Below are 20,102 nucleotides of genomic sequence, written 5' to 3'. Positions count from 1 at the left end.
GAAAAACATCTTGTTCAAACAAACTTTTCTAGTTATAACAATATAATAAATGACTTGAAATATTTTTCAACTAGTTTTTAAAACATTAACCCTTTCATGTTAATACAGCTTACATATTTACAAGTTACACTGTAACCATGTAAAGTGTCACTTAATAAAATCAGTTTGTTTACTGTAATACTGTGAAAATATATTAAAATATTGTTAGAATGTTAAAATAAATTTTTTTTACAGGAAGAAAAACTCTCTGATAACATAAAAAATTGTCCTAACAATCTTTTCTTGTTATAACACTAAAAACAAATAACTTCACCATTTTTTAACTTATTTTACAACATAATGCCTCTCTTGCTACACGACACGCTCTGATGTCACCACTCCGGTGATTACATGGTTCATGTAAGCCTGAAATGTTCCAAACAAACTAAGCACTCTCACGTTATTCTATGGGACAAACAGCAGTGAGCATGGTAAATCTCAAAACAAACCACACATAAGCGTTGTTGCACTACTTTATGTCTTGTTGTGTGTGTTGGTCGGAGGGGCCGTTTGGTGCGAACTGGCAGCCACTCTTCCGTCAGCCTGCCCCAGGGCAGCTGTGGCTACAAACATAGTTTACCACCACCAGAGTGTGAATGTGAGAGCAAATGAATAATGGATTAATAATGTAAAGTGCTTTGGGTGCCTTGAAAAGCACTATAGAAATCTAATCAGTTATTATTATTAATATGCTCTTGAGTAGTGGGGTTGACCACTGAAAGGACTGCATTTGTTACTTTGGAAACTTAAATTGTGGGGGTAAAGGTTTGTGTTAGCTTGGGTAGGCTACTAACTTGAGTGGTGCTAACTTTACAAGTTCATTCATTCTGCAATTGTACTGTACTCGTAAGGAGATAGACAATTTACCGTTTTCAGTTTTACTATTATAGGACTGAGGTACAAGCAGAAAACAGTGGTTAGCTGTGAACGCTGTGTGTCCGCCAAGCTCTGCTCTCCTGATAACACACACAATAAGGCATTAACCAGTGGACTCCATAGTAGCTAACTTAGCATGTTAGCATTAGCACGGGCATTAAACTCGTTAAAAACTCAACTTTAGCAAACTCAAAACCAACAGAATTCTCATAGAATGAGTCAGATATCACAAACGCCAGGTTACAGAAGTTTTTCCTCCTTTAACTCATGAATAATAACCTTACTGAGCTTTTATCGGCAGAGCTCAGCTCTACAGCAACTCTCCTCCTAATTAGCACATTACCTCAACTAACAAACTGAACCAAACACCACCAGGTTTAGCAAAACAACTAAAATAAAACCCACTGAGAACAAAATTTGCACTAACGTTACCTTACCTGAAAAACTCCATAATTTGTGGTTATAGTGGTTAAATCTCAACAACCGGCCAAGTCAAGCAAACTAACTATAGGGCTACAGCTGAAAATCTAACATAACAGTTGATTAAAATTTAAATTTATACAAACGCTAACACATACCAAAGAAAATAGAATTAATAACATAAATGTCCGCTAATGCAGGAAATACACTTACTAATTTGAAAGATGACGATATATCATTAACTTAGCACTGGAATTGCTAGATCGGTTGCAATAGAAATGAATGTATTCCGACGCTTTTGAATCAATGTAGGAACTATCGGCCCCTCCATAACCTGGAAGTAGGCCCATATTTCATCCACCATTTTTTACAAGGGAAGTGTGACTCTGTTATATACTCTGTCGCAACTCTGTTATATATCATTGGCTCTGTGTGATACTAATAGGCCCATAGTCTCCCATCAATGTGATTATTAGTGAGTGTGACTGAAATAGAAAAGTGTATCTCAGTATCCATTTGACTAAATAATTAAGGTATACACGACATCAATGCAACATCCACTCTTTCCCCACTATTAGTGTCTTCTAATTAATTCTTCATCTAATGAGTCCCTAATGCACCCCAGTGTTTCCTCTGGCCTCCTGTCAAGTTGTTATTAGTCACTTATCAGTAGATAATATTCCTCATCTCTTGGTATATGTGTATAATAGTCAAACTCCCATTTGAATTGGCAGCTTCTTTAGTGATGAGTAGGAAGCCTTGACTCATGGCGCTGGTGGAAATGGAATGTGTGTATGTGACTAAATGGATGGAACTGACACCGATCAGCTCGATGAATCTGTTGACATAATGACAGTGATGTTGTAGGAATATTTATACCCTAAACGCTGACTCTCAGGAGTCTGTTCATTCTCTCTGATTGTGGCAGTGTGTATATGATACTGTATTATTACTATGATACATATTACTGTATTATTACTATGATATGTATACGTTACTGCATTATAACTATAATGTGTATTACTGTATTATTACTATGGTATATATATATCACTGTATTATTATTATGGTATATTACTGTATTATTATTATGACGTGTATGTGTTACTGCATTATTACTATAGTATGTTACTGTATTATTACTATGGTGTGCATGTGTTACTGTATTATTACTATGATGTGCATGTGTTACTGTATTATTACTATGATGTGCATGTGTTACTGTATTATTACTATGATTTGCGTGTGTGTGTTTGTGTGTGAAAGGTACTGAGTGAGTTCTGACACGGAATCTTACAGCTCTGGTCTAGATGTGATCAGTGACAGATCATGTGTAAAAAAAAAACAAAAAACTGTTGCCACGTATATACAGTGAATCACACTCTTCAGTAAAAGTCAACAGTAAAGTGATGTCACAGGTATGAGGTGGTTACACTATTGTTATGTGTCATTAATGATTAGATTTTATTTGTCCCACCTAAAAAGCTCAGACTGAGTCGATAGTCGTTACAGTTCTTTGGTCGAAGTCCTAAAGGTGACTTGAAACGTGGCCAAGACATTTTTCTTGATTGTACAAACAGATTATATTTGACGTGTGTGATGTTGTAATGTTTTGAAGGTCAATACTTACTTCTTTGCGCCTTACCTGATGATGTGCAGATGAAATATGTTTGTAAAATCACTGATAAATCCCAAACGACATGCATTCTTCGTTCAATTGCTGCTCATTTTCTTCAGCTGTTTCGGGGCGCCTCTTTTCGGGGTCGCACTTGTAGACGACACGGCCAAACTTTGGGCATTTTTTCCTCTCTTTGGTTTGTTGTTATCCCCGTTTTTCCCCCGCTGAGCGCAGAGATGGGTTTGTATTTTTTTTTATATTTGTATTTGAAGCAGCTCCGTCTTCACAGCGTCGTCTTTCTTCGGTCTCCGATTTGGTATTTCAGCAACATTTCGCTGTCCGCAGTCTACCCAGTCATCTTTCTTTCCAGTCTTAGAAGATGTCAGCTGTTAAATCCTTTGACGGTGTATGTTTTTTGCTCGTGTCTTTTCTTTGGAGCAGGTGGATGCTCGTGCACCGCTCCCATGCAGCGGATCATCCAACTTCACTGACGACGCAAAGCGCACGGAGGGCGCACGGAGGGCGCACAGACCCACCGCACCGCTCACCAGACTGAATGTGGATCTATGTCGACACAATCATAGCCTAGCTCTGTCAAACACAAGCAAAAATGCACCGAGGACACAACAAGTTGCACAAAACTTCGATTTTGTTCATGAGAGGACGTGTGTTTAGAGGAACACAGCAATAAAACCTGAACAGATGTGGAGACCGTTAATACTACTAATTATAGAAAGTTTACCCAACATATAAGACATGTGACAGTCATAAGTTTGGTCAGATGTTCAAATATAAAGATCTTCAGAGATGATGTGGGCTTCTTGTAAAAGACATGACCCATATCAATGATTAATGTATAAACGCAGACTGGTGTTCATGTATGGAGATACTGGCCCTGATAAACGCACTGACCCACATACAGACCCCGGCGCCTGTTATGGAGCTTCTACGACATCTAGTGGTTTATTTTAGGAACTGCAATTCAGAGTAAACGCTCTATTCACATTAATAGTCCAGTCTGGTTTTATGTGACATGATCTTAGTCACAAAAAGCAGTAGTATCAGGAATTTTCCGATGGTTTTGAGTCAAAATAAACCCTAACCCAACTAGAACCCGTCTCAGACTGCTACAAATTATTGTTGATTAACCATTTAACCAGTTGATTATTTTCTCAATTTATCCTTGGGTTTACAGATGTCAGAAAATGGCGGGAAAAGTTTTGCCCAAAACCCAACATAACAGAGATACTTATTTTACTGCCAGGGAGGAGAAAAGAAACCATATAATATGCTCATTTAGGAAACTGAACATTTGAACTTTTTTCATTAGAACTCCTTCAGACTGATGCTTAGTGATTATAATAGGTGTGAATGTAATGATCTCCCACTAATGGATTAACGAGTTCAGCTCTAACACTGCTCTTAAGTAAAACATGTCTATTCAGTATTCACTGTGAAATAGTTCCTATCATATGTGGTGTGCTGAAATCACTTCACAGCTGGATTCATTTAAGGCTACATTATACTTCATTTAATATTTGGGTAATTTTATGTAAATAAGTATAAAGTATAATTTATTTAAATTTACCCTCATGGTGAGAAGAAAAGATGAGACGAAATCTGCAATTCTTACAGTCTGAAGCATCATGAAATCAAATTGTGTTCTCAGGGATTCTTCATATTCCTTTAGTCCACTGGGGTCCAGAGTATAGAAAAATAAAACTTATTCCATGATGGTGAATTTTTACAGTTGAAGTCCATTATAAGTCCACTAAAAATAAAATCCACAAACAAACAAACTCAGTTCCCCCGCCAACGACATCTTCAAAGTTGTTGTGGTTAGTTTTTCTCACCTTGTCTACAAAGAAATGAGAGAGCCGTCACAGGTTGTTTGTTTTAACCGTGGGACATCCTGTGAAAAGAGCGTGTGCTCATTCAAGATTTCAGCCAATCATGTTTTCTTTTAGTGAGTTTTTGGCTGAAAGGAGCCAAAGATCATCTGTTGATCAGTTTTCTTTAAGCTTTTGTTATTTTTGACGGTATAATTATTCTAGATTTTGTTTTAAATACTGCTCGTCTGATATTTACAACAGCATGAGACATAAATCTGGCATGAGCATATACTGACTGTTAATCAAATCTGATATATTTTAGGCTAGAACCAAAAACCCATGGTGGTTACTTTTTGAGTCACGTTTGAACTGATGTAATGTAGGTTCTGTTTTAGCCACATGTCAAACAACACAGTTACAGATAGTAAAAGTTCACATCATACTTGCATCCTAGCCTTACAGTTCTTCTGTTATAAACGTATGTATTTGGGTACGCCAAGTAGGAGAAAATATGAGGAAAAAACTACTAGAGCAAGGTTAACATGAACTTTGATGTAGTTGTCCAGACAGAAGCGTATGTGATTTAGAGGAACTGATAGAAGTGTCTCTGCTCAAAATGGAAATGTTTTCATAATGTCACGAAAAAACAACAGATCTGAGTCATGCAAGAGTAAAAAGGTCTGAACGCAGCCTTAAATACAAGTAAGATTCAATGTTGACATACACTTGGTTAATTACTTTCATAATTCTGAACATTTCATCTTGTGTTCTTGTAAGTTAAAACCTTGGAAGAATGCAGTTTAAGTAGAGAGAATATTTACAGCATCACACTTTCAGAAATACTCTCAAACATTTATTTTAACAAAGAATTTTAAAGGTTACAAGGTATTTCATTTGCTGAGTTCAGGCACAATATTTTTAAAGTGATGGGAGAGAAAAGTGGCACTAAAAGGTCAAGTGTGTAAAATTTAACAATGTTCACCCCACCAACTTTCAGAATTTTTCCTCTTCCACTTTTGTCCTTTTGTCCATTTTATAGTAGATGGTATTCAGTGCTGACCATGTTTAAGATAAAAGTCTCAAAAATGTAAGATGAGGGATGAGATTATACTTGGAGAAAAATTTCAAAATTTATGATATAAAAAAAAAAAAAGGAAACATACATCCTTAAATGCTTCCTGGTATAGTTTGCTTAAATGTGCTTTGTGGTTACAACACTGGAAGATGAGGTTCACATCTCCTGGAAATTAATTGTTACATGTATAGTTTTTGACTCGTATTAATTTACTGCAACAAAACTACTTGCTGTAACAAAAACACTGAGCCTCCAGTGTTAATTCCTGTCCTTTGGGTTCATTTGTGAGTAATTAGTATAGATAGGCTGCTCATTCAACAACAGTCAAAGCAAAAACTAATCAGGGCTTTTAGCACTCTAACCATCCAAACTACAGAAACTGGTTTCAAAAAACAAACAAAGATAAACAAAGGTTTACTTTTCATCATGTACGTTAGATAAAGTAGAATAAAGCTAACACCGGTGTTTATAATGTTTAATCCTCTTCCAACTGGGTCTTTCTGTGAATAAGTGGTTCATGATAGAGCCGCTGGTTCACACCAGACCAAAGTGGATTCGGACACTGCAACAAGAAACACAAAGATTAGTTTCCCATTAGTCACTTATTTCTTCGTATTCTTAAAGCTATTGCTATGTTACAGTAGCTCAGTGTTATCTGATGTAGAACTTACAGATGAATGGATTCTTTCAGCCCTGGTTCTTGTTCTGTCGGCGCAGAGCTGCCTTGTTCATCTCTCTCAGCAGAATCTCTTTGTTGTTCTCCATGTTGGCTTTCGCTGTCTCCAACAAAAACTTAATCTTTTCCAGGCTGAAGGGACGCTGGAAGGTGGAGTACTCCTCCATCTTTGCTTTATACTCTTGTGCATCTAAAGACAACCATGAAAACATGTTTAAGTTTCAAACATCTGCGTTCAGTTACGTCTACAGGGTTTCTGTCAGGCAGGAAGTCAAGGCTGACCTGATTACATCAATTACACCATCTATCTGTTTATCACCATCTGTCCCCAAACCCAAAAAGGACCAACCCAACTCTGACTGTAACAACCACCATGGTGGGGAGGGGGAGCGGAGGATGAGATCTTGGCAATCTGTAAATTCACCTTTACTACTACTGAAGATTACATCCTGAACCTTGAATTTTCTTATATGTATGTCAGGGAAATGCCTTTTTTTCTTATATCTTCCAGATTTTACCCTCCTGCAAATCAGAAATGATAGATGGAAATGAATAAGACTGTAGGCCAGTAGCAGTAGTCACATGGGCACATAGAGTTAATATTAACCTGGTTAGTGTAACCACCATGAATATGTTACTGTATTAGTAACATATTCATGGTGGTAGAAGTAGCATACCATTTTATAGGCTGGTCTTGATAAAGACTGACTTAGCAGGTAGTTTAGTGAAAGCTAGCCTGTTCAAGCAGCCTGAGGTATCCAGAGCAAAACTCGTCTGTGCTTCAGTGTTTACACATAAGACCATGCTCATTTGCTTATGTCAAGTTTATGAGTGTGTGGTGTTGGGAGCTGTTAGTTGACACTGTAAACTAACAGTAGTCCATGTTGAACATTGTTTTCATCATAAAGGAGCGGAAGGAAGGATCTGAAATAATCCGGAGCAAGCATAAGTATTTTAATCTAACAACTAACCCAAGTTCTCCAGTGTATTGTCACTTAAACAACTGAGACATCAACAAAAAAGTGACTTGAGTAAAACTTGTAAAATCATTAATTCCTTGAATGTGTCTCCAGTTCATACACAGATGATCAATCATTCACTCTCACATCTACATCTATAGGTGGATTAGTTTGACCTGTAACCTATTCAGGTTTTTGGATGGCAGGAGGAAGCCTGAGAACCTGGACAGAACCCATCAGAGCCCTCCAGAACCCTCCAGAACCCTCCAGAACCCACCAGAACCCAGGACCTTCTTGCCTGTGAGGTAAAGTACCACCATGCCACTCTAACCTATGCAAAATGATTAGACTAATTAAATGTTTAAAAAAAAACATTGTGTGGGCTCCTACTGGCACTCTTTCAGACCTTTTGATCAGCCTTTGCTGATTATTCCCATTTAAATTTGGACTGTGGTTGTAACTCATACAATATATAACAGGATGAGTGGCAGTTTAAAGGATTAACATATACCAAGAAGTAAATGAAACGAAACCAAACTACCATTTAAAACATTAGCATGAACTTAACTCAACAGGACGTTATAACATAGTTGTGTCAGTGCATGTGGATGTGTTTATAACTGATCTATGTATAATTCTGTGGTTGGGTCATTGTGGATCGATTAGTAAGTATCAGTATGTTTAGGCTAAAAGCTAGTTTACAACAGTTTGGTTTGATACCCACTCCTTTTCAAGCAGTACATTTTGAGTTTATTTTGTTATTACTAGTGTATATGGTAATTGCTATATTGTCTTGATCACATTTATTTGTTAATGTATTTGCTCTGCTATTGGTTCCCTGTACACCTAAAAATGTTTTTTTTTTCTTCTGCTCGAAACAAATGAATGAATGAATGAATGAATAAACGAATGAATGAATGAATACTACTCAGGATATTTTAATTTGACAAGAAATTCTCCAGCGCCAGTGATCCAGCATTTAAGTGTTTGGTTTAATGTGAACATCTACAATGTAAAAAGCAGTGAAAAAACAGGTGTCTATGTGAAATAAATGAGTTTATGCTCCTAAAACATCTTTGTACCTTTGCAGTTCCCTCTGTTGAACAGCGGCATGAAGACAATGGTGGGTTCCTTGTCTTTTCCCTCAAAGACGTAGCAGTCTTTTGGCCAGTCTTTATCTTCCAGGATTTCATCATCTATCTCTGGGAAAGGCTTCTTCACCTCGGCTGCATAGTTTCTGGCAAGAGTCAGAGTCTGTGAAGAAGACGGGGTGGAGGTAGTTTCATACTCTACTTTCACAGCTGGAATTCTCCCAATCAAACATGTGTGGGTTAAAAGGAAAGTCACACTTGGAAGACTGTAGTCGCTCAAACTGGCGTCTGTCACAGTGAGACACTTTCATAAACCTGGTACAAAGTTTGATCCCAAACTACAGGAATATATTCTGAAAACTTACACTACATATCAAGAGAGCCAACTATAAGTACTTATGTCTATACTTGGAAGAGATTGGCCAGTTTAACATCATTAAATAAAACAAAAATTGAACATGGTCTAAAATATAATGACAGCAGCAAAGGTCAGGAAGTCAAACTCCACCTACAAAAAAAGGAAATGATTGTCATTGTAAAAAATAAATGTCATTGGAGGGTGGTGGTATTGGCTGCATTATATAATAAACACTGGTATAGAGATCAAATATTTTACTTACATTTTCCGTTTACAGCAGTATTTCAGCTTACAGTCTTGGGACTATATTCCCTAGACCTCTTTCTATTACCAGCTATGTTTTCATGTTTAATGAGAATTAATTTTTGTCCAACTAAAGCAAATGCCACCTGACTTTTTTTTTTTTTGTTTGTTTGCATATGAGCAGGAACTGACAAAAGGAGACAGCTGATCTGTTGTCTAATTATGGCCTAGAATAAGTCAATGTGGGTTGAGTATAAGTTTTCTTTTCTTAACATGGCTGATCTGTAACCGTTGCACCAACTTGAACATTAAAACAGGTTTTGCTTTGTGTTGTCAACTCCTCAGACCTCTGAAATACGAGTCATTTTACTTAACTTTTTAAAACTCACTCACTCTTTATTGGAACAAAAAAGAGGGTAACTCAGATCGTCTGACTCAAATTCATGGAGCTTGTATAACATTTCATATAAAATTGTCTTAATACATTTTGGACTAATGAGAAACGTGTTGGGGGGGGGGGGGGTTCCCACTGAAAATGTGTTAAATTGATGGTCAGTAAGAACAGAATGAGCAAAACCTGTGTGAATATGAAGTAAGAGCACCCAGTTTGAGACAGGCTGGACAAACTGAGGCAAGAAGTTAAGTTTCCTTTATATCTTTGCACCATAAATTATCTGGAATGAATCACTGAGTCCATTAAATTAAATTAAACTGAATTAAATTAAATTAAATACATTACTTTTGCCTCATAGCATAATTGCCTAACTCATACACAAATAGACTCAAGTATTGGGGTACATTGAATTCAGGTGTTTCTTTTCTAACAGGGGCCTGGGATACAAAACAGCAATGACAAATGTCACAATATAGTTTTATATATGGATAAATATCATATTGATTATTAATACTGATGTTTATATGTCAAATCAGCATAAACAGGACATCTTATGGGCTGTAGCCATGATGTGTTCCAATATTTTTAATAATAATAATGGATTGGATTTTACATGGCGCTTTTCTAGACACCCAAAGCACTTTACATTATTGATCCATTATTCATTCGCTCTCACATTCTCCCTCTGGTGGTGGTAAACTACATCTGTAACCACAGTTGCCCTGGGGTAGACTGACAGAAGCGTGGCTGCCAATTCGCACCTACTCTGACCACCACCAAACATTCACACACATTCATACACCAATGTGAGTGGCACTGGAGACAAGGAGGGTGAAGTGTCTTGCCCAAGGACACAACGGACTGACTAGGATGGTGCGGGATTCGAACCGCCAACCCCTTCGGTTATTGGACAACCTGCTCTACCACCTGAGCCATGGCCGCCCCATTTGTAAATTTTTGTCCAGTTTATAAACAACAATATTTTCTCAAAGTTTAATGGGAGATTTTTCTTCCTAAGTGAGGTGTGAAGAAAGTAGATGGTTAGTTGTGGTAGAATATTATTATTTACAGTGAGAGCACAAAAAATATTTTTTAAATTTAGAGGTAGAACATTTGAAACCATAGTCATGGATAAAATAGAAGAAACACCTGAATTCAATGTGTCCCAATATTTTTGTCCATATAGTGTATGACTTAGGCAACTAAGGCAATCAATTACCTAAACATTGTTTTTATGCCATGCTTTTTTCTGATCTGGTCTGGGCTCCAGGCCAAATAAAGCGGTACCTCAAACATGTCTCCGGCGCTGTATTCTGGTGCAATAATGAGGTCGATGTCTCTCTTGTCTCCCAGAAATGAGGGGTAGGCGACATTAATCAGCAGTCCGGCATCCATCAGGTGAAAACTTTCAGATGAATGAAGGCAAGGTGGAATGATGGAATCTGCCCAGTAGGAACATTTTTCATGTAAAGTCTTTGCCTCAAAACAAATGATCTAACAGCAAAGAACACAGGTTGTATTTTCACTTGAAAAAAGAACTAAAATGAAGAGACAATGGTATTGTCTAAAAAAGTCAGGCAACAACAGAGGAGTCAGTAACCATGTTGCACAAATAGCTTCAGTTTTGGCCACTTGGACGAGCAGAACTACATGATGTAAGTATTACTTATTGAATACTGTACATGTTTAACCCTTTGAGGTCGGCACGCACACCGGCATGGTTTTGTAACAGTTTCACTATGTTTTTTAAATAGTTCTGTCACATTAAACCCTAGAAAAGCAGTTCAAAAACTTCCATGAAAGAGAGTCTCATGTTTCTGTTCCACCCTCCCTTAAGCCAGACTTAGAGTCAATTACAGAGACTGGAATCACTAAGGCCCGCCCTATCACAGGTTTAACTTCAGAGGTTTGGACATCACTGTTTTGCTGCATGGCTTGAATTTAAAAGAAAAAAATGTAAACATGTTATCTACAATTATCATTTTATTCAGATATTCAACTGCTGTTGTAGGACTTTGGTGAACCTACTCTAGAAGTAAAACAGTTTGTATGCATGAATGAAAGTGTGATTTCACAATAGATTTTCAAACATCAGAATTCAAATTTTTAGCATTTGGGCTAAGTTTTCTCTTTCTAGAATCCTCTACGTCCAAAAATAAGCCTCACTTACATAAAGCTGAGATTGTCCTCAACATTTTGATATAAAACACTTGAGTATTGTGTTTGTAAGTACCTTAAAAAGATTAATCTAAGAAAATATGTCAACTTTTAGAAAAACCCTTAGACCTCACAGAGGTCTAGCATTATAAATCATGTCACTTTATTATCCAGTTACACACATCATACATACAACCCCACTGTGCCCATTTGCGCACTGTTTCAGAGCCCTAGAGACCAAACTGCAGTCATTTCAGAATCACAGTTTGTAAATCATTTGCACTAAAACCCAAAGGGCTGCCTTCAAATGCAGACTCATATATTTATACAATATCAGAAAAAAATTAATTCAAACTCAAATTTTGTCATGCATGCTATAGAACACGCCATGTATTTTAGAGTGTGGTAAATATACTGAAGGTGTAACAATTTTGCAACAAAAGCCAAATGAAACTAAATCAAATTTCTGCTTTAAAACTATGAAATGGATGTAAGTCTAGAGGGTTTAACAGAAGGCAGTGTATGTGGTTATAAGTGAAGTATGTCCTCAGTGTCCAGGATGTCATCACAGATGTATTTGAGACAGGTGTTAACAAATGGAGTTAGTTAACAACCCAAAATGTCCGGCTCTTTGTACAAAATTCAAGACTCTTTCAAAGGTTTAAAGATGCATAAAATTAGGACTGATTAAAGATCTGTCTTCTTACCTTCATATTGATAGAGGAAGTTTCTGGTTGTTCCCCATTCCCATTTTACAATCAGGGGAATGATTTGCTTAGTGAGCAGAGAGACTGAGAAGGCAGACAAAAAAAACAAAACGTTACATGTCTAAAACCATTCAACAGTGTGTGTTTATCTGTGTGTGATGCTGACCATGAGTTTTAAAAGGTCCATCCTGCAGACTTTGACTCCACATCTCCACCGCATTCAGCAGCTCCATCGTCCGCTGAGCAAAGAACTGTTTTCTCTCTTCTGGACTTTTTGACTCAAGCAATGCAGACACATTGTGATTTACTTTGTCTGGAGAAGATAAGAATTTCATGAACACTGTGGCATTTTGACTAAGGCATTTATTGCGTCATTATTGCAACAAAGACTCAAAAGTTGAATTACCCTGAAACTGAAAAATTCATGACATTCCTGCCTAAGTATCAGAAACTGCCATCTTAGAAATTAGCTTGCAGCAAAAAGAATGAGTAAGGTTTATCTTTTTAGTACATCATATAAGCAGGGTCATAACCAATCCAACCTTGAAGTATTTTCTGTAGTCCGTCCAGATCAGCCAGTGCAGCAGGGTCTGTAATGGTGCTTCTGGTGAGGGCCACAAACTTATCAAGGACAATGTATGCACGGAGGTATTCTTCAGCACCACTGTCCATGTAGCCAGGCGCTGAAATGCCCACACAATGTTTAACACTGCAACATAGAAAAATAGAATATAATATGTATGAAAATGGTATGTTGTGATTACCAAAGATCCAGGGAGGGATATACTCCTGGGCGATTTCCTCATCAGCCAACGCACAACCTAGAATACCTGAAAAAAATAGAACCACAAACACTGAACACCTTTCAATGTCTACACATGTTGATTATATATTTGTGATGTGAAAAATGGCTTTTTGAAAGGCACAAAATGTTTTTTTTCTACTTTCAGTGTTGCTGGGATAACATGTATTGTAGAGTAAATTAGCACAGCTGCCTCCCTAAAAACATGGGCAGCAGACACAACATTCATCATCCAATGAAAACCATCTGTTTAAAGCATGACTAAAAGGAGAGTAAAAGACCATTGGTTATAAACAAACTGCATTGCATAACTTTAACATCAACACCACTAAGTTTGTAACTTAAGTTTGTTTCCCCTACAGGATTCTATATCTAGTTTTCACTGGGTTGCAGCTGTTGGTTACCGAGTTTCGATCCAAATTCAAAAATAACTATGCTGAGGCTTCTCTAACATGTTTTATACTAAATCACATTTTGGATGCCTTTCGAATAGTGTCACCAGTGGCACACAGAAGCGTACAGGATTCAGAACACTGTGCTTCTACATCATTACTGAGGATGTTTTTCAACTATTTTCTTGCTAATACCACACAACCACAGCATGTAAGCCACCCAGAAAACAATGGATTTTTCCCAAATTTGACTTTTAACCATAACAATTATGCTAAATAAGTATGTCAGTGTTAAGAGCGTTTTTTAAATTATTTTTATTATTTTTAAATTTTTTATCTTTACAAATAATTTAAATACATAATTTGAATATCAAAATTGCAACTCAATAACCTGATGTATAAAAGTTCCCCCAGGTTAATAATTCCTTAAAGGACAAAGATCATTTCCACTTCTTCCCAAATAAAATAGTGTCTGCTCAGGTATGTACAGCGCCCTGGACATGATTTAAATACTATCACACTACCCAATAAATTTATATGAAGGTAACTGGGAAATTATGTGTTGCATTATTTTTTCAAGCATTCTGTTTTTAATTAAATGCATTGACTTTACATGCACTAGTTCATATAAACAAAGTGAAAAAGCAAGTCAGAGCTCCTTATTCTGATCATGTGGGACCGATGACAACAATCAAATCAAGTAAACTCAGAGTCTTATTTTTCAGTGCAGGGTTCACTCTGTTCAAGAATTTGATAATTATCATCAAATAATCACATTTTAATCACATCACTGCAATGAACTAGTGACACAGCCAGGGTGTGCCCCACCTTCAATGGTTAAATCAGCTCCAGCACCCACATGACCAGTTCAGAAAATAAATAAATTGATGGATGGATGGATGGATGGATGGATGGATGGATGGATGGATGGATGGATGGATGGATGCGCATACCCTGTAGTCTGACCATGTCCATCTCTGGCTTCTTCTCCAACATGGTTCCATTGTGGAATTTGCTTCCCAGCAGAGAAGTTTCAACAAAGAGACCCAACTCTGTAAAACCAGCCTCATGAGGACTCACCTCGAACCATTTTCCTGAGAAACAGAGTCAGTGTTATAGTTTCTATGGATCAGCCAAACACTTATGTCCTGATGTGACGTATATACAGTATATGAGTGTGTACCCTCTGTGGGCCCATTGGAAAAACAGTACTTCTCTATGGCACAGTAGATAGGATATGGGTTTGTTGCATTTCTGCCGGCCTCATCTGAAAGTCTCCGTAGGTCCATCTGAGAAAACACAAGATAACTAGAAGCACTCGGAGAGCGCAGACCTCCGCCAAGGCTGATCAGTGGCGCCCCCCGTGGGCCCCCCCACGCCAAGGAGGTTATGTTTTTGCCAGGGTTTGTTTGTCTGTCTGTTTGTTTGTCTGTCCGTTAGTGTGCAACATAACTCAAAAAGTTATGGACAGATTTTGATGAAATTTTCTGGTCTGCGTCCCCCCCGTGGGCCCCCCCACCCCCGATCACCACCAAAATTTAATCATTTCTTCCTTATCCCATTTCCAACAAACCCTGAAAATTTCATCAAAATCTGTCCATAACTTTTTGAGTTATGTTGCACACTAACGGACAGACAAACAAACAGACAAACAAACAAACCCTGGCAAAAACATAACCTCCTTGGCGGAGGTAATTAAAACCTTTGAAATGGTACTTTTAACACCTTATGGGGTTTGTTTTGCACAGGCCCAGTTAGGAGTGTGTTTGCTGCGTTACCTGTTTCATTATCCCAGCGGCCGTCATCACCCCCCAGATATCAGTAAGGGAAAAGTTGTCCTCCTGAGCTGTACGACCAAGCCAGGCCAGAGCATCCTCCAACTGGACCCCAGGACCGGACAGTATGGACACAGCTCTGTCCATGTTGACACTCCACTCGGGGTCACTGTACAAGGGCGCCATGGACCTGCAGAGGTGATGAGGAGGATGAAGATGAACCAACCCTCGTACAGTAAAACAGAACAGTCAGTTCAGAAATAGTTGTAATAACATAGTGGAGATATGGACAGGTGTGTTCAGTGGTTGGTCATTTTAGGGGGTTGGGGTGGGAAGGGGGTCATGTGAGCCCAGGTCATCCAAATGTAATGAGCCAAGCAGAGTTAATTAAATGACCCAAATATTCATGAATGCTAATGTGATTAAAGTGGGTGGAATTTGGAAAATGATATCATATTATTTACCATGTTGAGCCAGAAACTCCTCCAAGGTAGAGCACAGCATCTAGCAGACCGTCTTTCTCCATCTGATGGAGGGAGCCCACCAGCCCCACAGCGGCCCGCTGACCCCCCCCAGATGCCAGCAGAGCAATGTGGGGCACCAAGTCCTACAACGACACAATGCAAAGTCAATAAATGATAAAACAGGGGATTTTTTTGACAGTTTTGGCCAGATTTCATCTGTGCATTGAAGCTCCACTGGTTTCAACAGCTACAGTTCCTAACTCTTTAAACAGAGAACAGCTGATTTCCAAACTGTCAAGTCAGAGCATCTTCTGATGAAAATATCTGAATATGATACGTTTTCACTATTCTACAATTTCATTTAAATAGAGTCATAACATGAGAATAAGATGGATTTCCCCTCTGTGCACCGTGGTAGGAGTGGCAGCGTTTATTACCTAAAAAAACACTAACCTCTAATAGAGGATAAAAATGTTCCAACAGGCAGATTCAGTTGTATTTGCTTAACCTGCAGGTTAATGATTAATTGCTCTTTAGCTTAAACTTGACAGTAATTTATTTGGGATGTCGCCCAGATAAACCAGCGCAGAGCAGAAAAAAGTCAATATTTGTTGTCAAATAGTCACATCAGATTTGTTGTCTCTGTTCCACTGTGTCAAAAAAGAAAAAAAAGAAAAAGAAATATGGTGGAGTGAAGGATATTTCCCAAAGTGAGACAAAATAGAAAAGCTTTAAAGTAAAGCTCTTATTTTTTTCTCACTACAGTACAGTTGATTCCCAGTCTGTTGAGTGACTCCAGAACCACTTGTTTCCTCTGATGAATGTACTCCTGTTCACCAGCACACAGCGTCTGAGACTGTCGGATGGGTCTCTGAAAAGAAGCAAAAACACAAACTGAAACCAGCTGTCATGTGTTAACTATCTATCTAAACTATTATCTCTACTTTATCTCATACACGTGTAAGATTTGATGTTAATCTGGTGTGTAATGATTAGTGACATCTAGTGGTAATGGAGGAAAAGTCAACTGCATACAAATGCATAAGATTCAGGAAAGTGTGGATGACTTTCATATTATGACATGATTATTATGTTTTTCAACCCAAATCAAAATTTTTCCTGCTAACAAGGCAGTAGAATGCTCCAGGCCCCCACAGAGTCAGCGTACTTGACTCCACAGATGTCCGCACGTACTCGACGCGGACTCAATGTGAACCCAAACCAGATGCATCCGTGCAAAGCTCAATTTTTACAACCACATGGACTCCACATGCGTACTCGGTGTCACACAATAGACTGCTCGGTGGGAAGTCTTCACATCGACCTGTTTTAAATATGACACTGAGCTGATACGACTTGATTGGTACACTCAACTATGAAACCTCAAACACCTGCAGACAGTGTGCACGGAGTCCGCACCCCTCACAATATATGCACAGTACGCCTGACTCTGTGGGAGCCTTAATACTACTACCAATACTACTACTACTACAGCTGCTACTGTTAGTACTAGTACTATTAATTCTACAAAAGATGAGTAATGACAGCTGTGGATTCATTTACAGTCATCGTTGCATTGCTGTTCCAGTTGTTAACATTACTGAGTTAATCTATTTTATAAAAGCCAAGTGGCCTCTGTGTGTGTGCGCATGCATGTATGTGTGTGTCTGGGGATTCGCACAAAATCCAGAAACAGCTGACTGCTGGAGTTTCGCATAATTATGTATTTTTGGTCAAGGAAGAGACTAGCAAAAACAACAAGTTGATAGGACCAAAATTTTTGGGAGATATTAATAATTTGAAATACAACAGCCTTATAATCATATTGCTATGGCCAGAATGTTTTGGCAGTGACTGCTGGACAAATGCAGTACAGCATGCATGAATACACAACATTAATACTTCCACATCTAGAACCCATGGATCCCCACGGGTCAACGCGCCAGTGAGTCTTTAAATGTCACTTAAGACAGGGATCAGTGTGTAAGTTATAGTACTACTACTGTACATGGATCAAAAGTTTAAACAATCATTTTAAAATGACCAGTCCACCTACAGGGTTCTTCTTAGGCATACATACTTTTCATACCTGCTGTTGTACATTTTCTCCAAATAAAAAAATTACACATTATTAATACACATGGTCGCATCTTCTCTCATAAAATGAATGTTCTGGATAGTAATGTCTCTGTGGGATGAAAAGTCTAAGGACAAATGACACTTTTACACTTTCTACAAGCCTCTTTTTTGGGATTAAAAAATAAAGAGAACATTGTGTATCCCTGAGTCTGTCAAGCTGGACAATAAAACTGTAAATATGAGTAACAAAGATCATCCCCCTTTTAATTCCAAATCAGAAATATTATAAATGTGTATGTAGTAACAAAACAATGTACTGAAGTGTCTCGAAAAACAACTTAGTTCCAAGTAAATGGACTGAATTATCACCAGTTAAACAGACAGACAAATGACAGATTATAAAGTTTGGTTTTGATAATCATCAGTTTAGACAGACAGACAGACAGACAGACAGACAGACAGAAGGACCAAGACAGCCTGCCTCTGTAGAACTTGTTCTCCACTAAAAGTACAATAACTCTGATGGAATATTCAGAACATTCCCCCACCCGACCACCCACTGTTCCCTCACCTCTAAGGTAGTTGATTTTCCCTCCATGTCTTCAGCTGTTGTTGCTCCTGAAATCACAAACCAGATGTAAATGACTGATAGTGGTGAACCTCCATGTCCAGTCCACATTATGATGAATCACACAAATAATAAACAGACTCTGAACTGAAATCTAACTCAACTGACTCCTCACACACAACTGAAACACACACACAAAGCACCACTGATTTTTAACACATGGTGTCTGAAGGAAATATGCCAATACAAACCAGATGTAAAACTCACAAACAGCCAAAAAAACAAGCAGCAACAGATCTGATGGAATAGTAGCTTACAAAAAACCCAAGACAAACATGAACCACAGTGAAACTGACAGTTGGATAAGGTGTCACAATGTTTCCTCTTTCTTTTACCTATTTCATGTACAAACATGTGTAAGTGAACTCAGGCGAGGAAGTATAATCATCTGACAGCTGAGTAAGGTCAGGTAAAACAGGAACAGAAATATAATAATAATAATAATAATAATAATAATAATAATAATAATAATAATGGATTAGAATTCTATATTGTTTTTCTAGACACCCAAAGCTCTTTACATTATTGATCCATTATTCATTCACTCTCACGTTCACACTCTAGTAGTGGTAAAATACATCTGCAGCAACAGCTGCCCCAGGGCAGACTGACTGAAGCCTGGCTGCCAATTCGCGCCAAACGGCCCCTCCAGCCACCACCACCGAACATTCATATGCGTTCATACACCAGTGTGAGTGATACTGGAGGCAAGGTGCAAGTGTTTTGCCCAAGGACACAAGGGCACATGACTAGAACAGAGCGTGATTCAAACCACCAACCAGGCCCGGACTGGCTAATCGGGAGGACCGGGACAATTCCCTGTGGGCCGGTATAATATTTGGGCCGCGAGGGCTGGAGTTCACTTTAAATATATATTTAATATTTTATTTATTTATTTTTTGGGGCCGGTGTTCAGTCATAGCACTGAGTTGATCACGTAATCTGCAGCCGCTGTTCCTGGGCCCCACCCCCTCTACTAGCAAACTGTTTGTTTTCTTCCTCATTTTTTGCGGACACACCATGACCTGACGTAACATGTCCTTGCATACGGTTAGTAGCTCTATACTGTAGCTGTGGAGCATATACAATCTGTGCTCTGTAGGCTGTGGATGGTCAGCTGTGTTTGCTGTTTGAAACATGGATAATAGAAAGAGCAAGGGTGGTGTGGAGAAGCAAGAATTAAAAAGAGGAAAGCTCTGGAAGCAAACGCAGCCAAATGTGACAAAATCTGCAACTTTGTCACAAAAACGACCTCCGGTTGGAAACAACTAATGAGGACGATGAACCGGGTAAACCACCTTTCAAGTTAGTTAATTATCAAGTCAGTGAATTGTGTGGCATTGTGGCGTGTAACATAACGTTATGCAGTTTAAATAATAGTATGATGCGAGGCCACATAACTGGGAAACTTTGTCTTGTAGCTCCTCAGAGTCAGAAAGAACATTCAGCAGCAGACACCAGCCATGAGCCCACAAGTCCAGAGTGGGCAGGTAGGACTGCTCAGAGAGTGAATATTA

At 38.3% G+C, this 20,102-nt stretch overlaps 1 protein-coding gene and 1 pseudogene across 4 annotated transcripts in view; both read right to left on the bottom strand.

Moving 5' to 3' along the window:
- The window catches only part of LOC115424370 (carbonic anhydrase-related protein 10-like), a 195,821-nt pseudogene extending 192,275 nt beyond the window's left edge, over positions 1-3,546 (bottom strand).
- A 2,717-nt stretch (positions 3,547-6,263) lies between these two features.
- The window catches only part of LOC115424359 (cytosolic phospholipase A2 gamma), a 43,098-nt gene continuing 29,259 nt past the window's right edge, over positions 6,264-20,102 (bottom strand). The window contains exons 1-15 of one of the 4 annotated variants that reach the window (XM_030141568.1): positions 18,777-18,854; positions 18,529-18,575; positions 16,639-16,749; positions 15,879-16,021; positions 15,418-15,604; positions 14,823-14,928; positions 14,593-14,733; positions 13,210-13,275; positions 12,988-13,128; positions 12,612-12,758; positions 12,446-12,529; positions 10,869-11,023; positions 8,578-8,749; positions 6,532-6,726; positions 6,264-6,422 (exon numbers count right to left, since the gene is read on the bottom strand). In XM_030141568.1, the coding sequence (XP_029997428.1) occupies positions 6,548-6,726; positions 8,578-8,749; positions 10,869-11,023; positions 12,446-12,529; positions 12,612-12,758; positions 12,988-13,128; positions 13,210-13,275; positions 14,593-14,733; positions 14,823-14,928; positions 15,418-15,604; positions 15,879-16,021; positions 16,639-16,749; positions 18,529-18,555 (1,659 nt within the window). In that variant the 5' untranslated portion in view covers positions 18,556-18,575; positions 18,777-18,854 and the 3' untranslated portion in view covers positions 6,264-6,422; positions 6,532-6,547. Of the gene's footprint in view, positions 6,423-6,531; positions 6,727-8,577; positions 8,750-10,868; positions 11,024-12,445; positions 12,530-12,611; positions 12,759-12,987; positions 13,129-13,209; positions 13,276-14,592; positions 14,734-14,822; positions 14,929-15,417; positions 15,605-15,878; positions 16,022-16,638; positions 16,750-18,528; positions 18,739-18,776; positions 18,855-20,102 lie in introns of those variants that run through there. The other 3 variants (XM_030141571.1, XM_030141569.1, XM_030141567.1) reach the window with 3 other exon arrangements.

The sequence above is a fragment of the Sphaeramia orbicularis genome, chromosome 8 (genome assembly GCF_902148855.1).
Source record: "Sphaeramia orbicularis chromosome 8, fSphaOr1.1, whole genome shotgun sequence".
NCBI lineage: Eukaryota > Metazoa > Chordata > Actinopteri > Kurtiformes > Apogonidae > Sphaeramia > Sphaeramia orbicularis.
The sequence above is the reverse complement of the archived record's forward strand: the minus strand, read 5'-3'. Positions and strand labels throughout refer to the sequence as shown.